General features: G+C 54.3%; 1 protein-coding gene across 1 annotated transcript in view; it reads left to right on the top strand.

Annotated features, from left to right (window-relative positions):
• The first annotated feature begins 5,124 nt into the window (after nt 1-5,124).
• LOC105543740 (mucin-3A-like) overlaps nt 5,125-6,067 on the top strand; it is a 27,277-nt gene continuing 26,334 nt past the window's right edge. The window contains exons 1-2 of the mRNA XM_011985818.1: nt 5,125-5,447; nt 5,702-5,770. Of these exons, the coding sequence (XP_011841208.1) occupies nt 5,125-5,447; nt 5,702-5,770 (392 nt within the window). The remainder of the gene's footprint in view (nt 5,448-5,701; nt 5,771-6,067) is intronic.

Here is a 6,067-nt window from a genome sequence, read left to right as displayed (position 1 = left end):
GGTTACGGTGGGTCATGCCTGTAATCCCAGCACTTTGGGTGGTTGAGGTGGGAGGATAGCTTAAGCCCAGGAGTTTGAGGCAGGCCTGGGCAACAAAGTAAGACTTCCATCTAAAAAACAACCAAAAATATAGAGATTTATTTCTCACAGCTCTGAAGGCTGCAAAGTTCAAGACCAAGGTGCTGGCCGTTTTAGTGCATGGTGAGCACCCACATTTTCATACCTCGGCCCATAGCAGGGGCTGGGGCAATGGCAGTGGATCCATCCCGGAAGCCCTCCCCTGAGACCCAAGGCCTCCAAGACAGCTCCACCCAGAAACCTCACCATCACCCCAAACTCAACAGACTCAACTGGAAACCCTTGTCATCCAGCAAAAAGAGGCTCCTCTCCTCCCAGTCAACACAGCCTCCTGGACCATACATCTCAGTGCCCCTCAGCCAACCATCAGGTGGAGCCCCCATTTCCAGGGGAGTTGGGTTCCCAGCTGGACCTTCATGTCCTCCTCCCAGGATGGCTTTGGGTGCCTCTCGATGGCCTCTCTGATGCTGATCTGCCCTACAGAGGCATTTCCAGGCCTACTCAGCCCACAGAGGTTCCTCTGATGTCTAAATATCTCAGCTTATGGGGCCGGATGTGGTGGCTCATGCCTGTAATCCCAGCACTGTGGAAGGCCAAGAGGGGTGGATCACCTGAGGTCAGGAGTTTGAGATCAGCCTGGCCAACACGGTGAAGCCCTGTCTCTACTAAAAATGCAAAAATTAGCTGGGCATGGTGGTGTGTACATGTAATCCCAGCTATTTGGGAGGCTGAGGCAGGAGAATTGCTGCAACCTGGGAGGTGGAGGCTGCAGTGAGCTGTGATCATACCACAGCACTCCAGCCTGGGTGACAGAGCAAGACTCTGTCTCAAATAAATAAATAAACAAACATCTCAGCTTGGTCTTACTGCTCTTGTCACCTACAAATGCACCTGCACCACCACTCTCCCCCCAGCAAACATCACGCTCAATCCAGCACATGTCCCCTCATCTTTCAGGGCATTCCTGCGCCTTAGCTCCCCTGCAGAGCAGTGGAAATGATTTTCCTGCCTTCTCAGGGTAGTCTTCCCTCATTCTACTGTCTGCTTCTCCAAAACCTCACCAGTTCTCAGTGTGCACTGGAGTACCCAGAAGAGGGTGCAGAGAGTAGGAAGGAAATCAAGCTACAGACGCTGGGCCAGGCGTGGTGGCTTATACCTGTCATCCCAGCACTTTGGGCGGCCGAGGCGGGTGTATCATTTGAAGCCAGGATTTCGAGACCAGCCAAGCCAACATGGCAAAACCTGCTCTCTAGCAAAAATACAAAAAAAAAAAAAAAAAAAAAAAATTTGCTGAGCATGGCGGCACACGCCTGTAATCCCAGCTACTCGGGAGGCTGAGGCAGGAGAATCACTTGAACTAGGACAAAGGTTGCAGTGAGCCGAGATCATGTCACTGCACTCCAGCCTGGATGACAGAGTGAGACTCTGTCTCAAAAAAGCAATTCTCCTGCCTTAGTCCCCCGAGTAGCTGGGATTACAGATGTGCGCCACCAAACCTGGCTAAGTTTTGCATTTTTAGTAGAAACGGGGTTTCACCCTTTTGGCCAGGCTGGTCTCAAACTCCTGACCTCAAGTGGTCTGCCTGCCTTGGCCTCCCAAAGTGATTGCAGGCATGAACCACTGCGCCCAGCCTCAAATTACCCTTTTAAAGCAAACCAACCCACCTGTAAACTCACCATCTAGGCGAGAACATCTATTCTTCATACCTTTGCCCAAACTGGATAGACTCAATCTTCCTAATAGTTACCACCTAGGAAGGTCAAACAATGTGCTAGGTCCAAACTAGTTTTTTTTTTTTTTTTTTTTTTTGAGATGAGTCTTGCTCTGTTGCTCAGGCTAAAATGCAGTGGTGTGATCTTGGCTCACTGCAACCTTTGCCTCCTGGGTTCAAGCGATTGTCCTGCCTCAGCCTCCCGAGTAGCTGGGACGACAGGCACCCGCCACCATGCCAGACTAATTTTTGTATTTCTAGTAGAGATGGGGTTTTGCCGTGTTGCCCAGCCTGGTCTCGAACTCCTGACCTCAAGTGATCCCTTGGCCTCCCAAAGTGCTGAGATTACAGGCGTGAGCCTCCACGCCTGGCCCAGGCTAGTATTTTTGAGTGTTTCCTTTGGTTATCTGTGTTTCCTTTTATGGACCTAGCCCCAACTCTTCAGATAATAAAATGACTTCAGACGGAATTCTGTGTTAATTGCTCTCAGTTTTGTCTGGCCTGTGGGGTCCTACTGGGGGCAGGATGGAGCCGGGGGGCAGATTAAGGGACAGAGCAGACTTGAAGGAGAGCGAGGTTGCACCGTCTCCCCAGCAGGAGGAATTGAAACTAAGGAGAGGCTGCAGGAGTCGGCCCAAACTCCAGAGTCCAAGCCCTTGGTCAAGGGTACCCTCCATGGGCGTGAGGGAGGAAGGGCAGTTTCCAGGCAGCTCCACGTGGGCCAGGCAGGCTGTGGGGCTGGGCCACCAGCGACTCTCCCTGCCTGACACCTCCTGGATTTGTCCTTTTCCCTCGTGTCCCTGCTTCCCACAGCACTGACGTCTGTCCAGATGCAGGGAGAAGGGAGGAAGAGGGGTGAGGTGGGGCGGTGCAAAGGTGAGGCTGTGCTCAGTAGTACAGAAAACCAGCACTTTCATTGCGTGCACGTCCCGGTCCCTGCCGCTGTCCTGGCCCTGGAACCTGCTCTGCACCAGCCCTCTGCCTGCTGGGCCAATGCAGCTGCTGGGGCTCCTCGGCCTCCTCTGGATGCTCAAGGCCTCCCCAGGGGCCACAGGTAAGGGGGAGAGGCGGGAGGGGGCTGGAGAGAAGCTCCTGATGTTATGTTCCAAGGGAGTGGAGGAGAAGGTGGCTCTGAGGCCTGGGGATGGGGAATGAGGAGGGGCTGCTCTCAGCTCTGGGTGCAGGGAGAACCAAGGCATGACCCTGGGGGGATGAGGAAGGGTTTGGTAGAGGGAAAACGGAGGTTGAGAAGGAGCAAGGGAGCTGGGTCCCCGCTGCCACTCTCCACCAAGCACTGAACAGGTTGCAGGGGCTGCACCCCAACCTGTGTCTGCAGCGGGAGGGTGGAGGGTGGGAGTTACGTCTTCCCAGAGCAGTGCCCTTCCTGCCTTGGCTCCTTCTTGTCACCCGCCTCACGGCCCCAGCCCCAGTGCCCCCTCCAAACTGGCCTCTCCCTCCCCGAGAGCCCTTTGACCTCTGCCCCTGGTTTCCGACTTCCGGTTTCAGCCTCTTTGCCTTTTGTCCCTCAGCAGCTCCTCCCCAGCTCTGCTGTCACTCTCTCACCCCGGCCAGGGCCCATGTGTCTGGGCACAGCTGTTGGTACCAGGACCAGGGCAGGGAGCTTCTGAAGTCCACTTTGCTTCCAGGGGTGCGTCTGAGACTACCCAGCATGGGGTCCCAGGCTTCTCTCTTCTGCCCTGCAGGAACACCCCACAATTCCTCTGTACTTCTCTTGTCCCTGTTCTCCAGTGTCTGCCTCTGATCCCTGACCCCAGAGGCCCATGAGTTCCCTTCTCAGTCACCTCCAGGGGCACATCCTGGAGTCAAGTGGTGTAACTTGGGGCTTCTCATAATTCCTGACCCCACTTCCCTGACACCTGCGAGCTAGGCTGAGACTTGACACCCCAGCTCTCACCCACAAGATGGGCTGTGCCTGAGGTGAGGGGCAGCAGGTCCAGTATTTTCCACTTCCCGTCTGCTGTGGCTGCCGGTCTTCCTTGCCTGTGACTGCCCCCAACAGCAGGATCTCTGATCCTAAGTCACACCATCTGTGAAATGGGTTGAAATCCACATGCTGGGGTTCATGTTTGTCAACTAATGAATCCTGTGGTCAAAATGGAATAGTTATAGAAAAATATGTCTATTTTTGTGATGAACACTCACTACTAAGCCTTAAGGTCTCCGGAACTCATCACACATGACTGCTGAGGTAGCTCCTTCTGGAAGTTTCCTTCTCCATCCTGTCTCTCTACCTCTCCGCGTGGTCCTCACTCCATGCCCCTTGAAGTCATTAGCATGTGAGCTTAGCCTCTGTTTCTCCTTGATGTTACCTGTGCAGTTTTTTTTTTTTTTGAGATGAAGTCTTGCTCTGTCGCCCAGGCTGGAGTGCAGTGGTGCGACCTTGGCTTCCTGTAGCCTCTGCCTTCCAGGTTCACGCGATTCTTCTGCCTCAGCTACAGGTGCACGCCACCACACCTGGCTAATTTTTGTATTTTTTTTTTCAGTAGAGATGGGGTTTCACCATGTTGGCCAGGCTGGTCTGGAACTCCTGACCTCAGGTGATCACCTGCTTTGGGCTCCCAAAATGCTGGGATTACAGGCGTGAGCCACTGCGCCTGGCCCTCTTTGTGCAGCTTTCTCTGTCTCATGGTTGTTGTGATGCGTCCCCTGCTAGGATTTGGCTGTGTTCTCTCTTTTTCTCTTTGAAAGCGGGAGTCAGCCCAGACAGCAGCAGGGTGCAGGGAGAAGCCATGGTGGGAGCAGAAGGTTAATGGAGGGGATGGGAGGACTCCAGGCAGCAGCAGAGGGAGGAGAGGAAGGGGCAGAGGGAGGAGGGGCCTGCGTGTGACCAGAGGAGGGAAGGGAGGGGAGGGAGGCTCTGCCCAGCTTGGCTATCCCAGGACAGAAGGACCGGCCATGACAAGGCCAAGGCCGGGTGAGGAAGGAGCGCTCCCATGCCCCACTGCTCCCCTAGGAGCAGACAGGCAGTGGGCTCCAGCACCACAAAGCGCCCAGCTCCAAGCTGCCTCTGATGCAGGAGTGAGCTGTGGCATGCCCTGCCCTCTGTGATGCTGCCTGGAAAATGGGAGTGAGTGAGTAACTTACATGAGTGATGTGACAAAATGACCCACGGACTCACCAGTGGATTCCTCTGCTCTGCTGCCAATGCAGGAACTGTATCTACGGCCACATCCATCTCTCATGTGCCTTTCCCCAGGGCGGAAGCAGCCCGCGCTGTGCTCAGCAATTCTCCACACTCCAGAGACCTGGCTGGGCGGCCACTCGGTGTCCCCCAGCTTGTCTCTTCTGCTCCTGGCCACAGGGAAAATGTACCTATGACGCTCGTTACCTCCTCCTATGACACACTCATCTCTGAAACACTGCTCACCTCTCCAGTCAGTTCCAACACCTCAACCACCCCGACGTCCAAGTTTGCTTTCAAGGTTGAAACCACTCCACCCACTGTGTTGGTCTATTCGGCCACCACTGAGTGCGTGTATCCAACGAGCTTTACAATCACCATCTCCCACCCCACCTCCATCTGTGTGACCACGACGCAGGTGGCCTTCACCAGCTCTTACACCCCCACTCCCGTGACACAGAAGCCAGTGACCACCCTTACCAGGAATTACCCTATGACCACTACTGAGAAAGGAACGTCAGCCGTGACATCTTCTTCCTCTACCACCTCTGCAAGGGAAACTCCCATAGTGACAGTGACACCCTCTTCCTCTGTGTCAGCCACAGACACAACCTTCCACACTATGGTCTCCTCTACAACTAGAATCTCAGAAAGGACTCCCCTGCCCACTGGGAGCGTCCGTACGACCATGTCCCCAGCCCCAGTATTTACTACTCTCAAAACAGCAGTGACTTCCACTTCCCACATCACTTCTTCAATCACTTCCACAGATACAGTGACTTCTGTGACAACGACCACCTCCCGGCCCACAGCCACCAATACACTGTCATCACCCACCGGTACCATTTTATCTTCCACACCTGTCCTGAGCACAGAAACAATCACCAGTGGTATCACAGACACCACTCCTCTATATACCTTGGTGACCACACTCCCCACTACCATCACCAGGTCTACACCTACATCTGAGCCCACCTACCCTACTTCTCCCACCAGCACTGTGACAGACTCCACAACCAAAATCACCTGCTCCACAAGTGTGACAGGTACATTGTCCACGGAGACTTCTCTCCCACCCACATCTTCCTCTCTCCCAACCACAGAAACAGCCACAACTCCTATGACAAACTTGGTAA

Source organism: Mandrillus leucophaeus, unplaced genomic scaffold (assembly GCF_000951045.1).
Source record: "Mandrillus leucophaeus isolate KB7577 unplaced genomic scaffold, Mleu.le_1.0 Scaffold29, whole genome shotgun sequence".
Classification (NCBI taxonomy): domain Eukaryota; kingdom Metazoa; phylum Chordata; class Mammalia; order Primates; family Cercopithecidae; genus Mandrillus; species Mandrillus leucophaeus.
The sequence above is the reverse complement of the archived record's forward strand: the minus strand, read 5'-3'. Positions and strand labels throughout refer to the sequence as shown.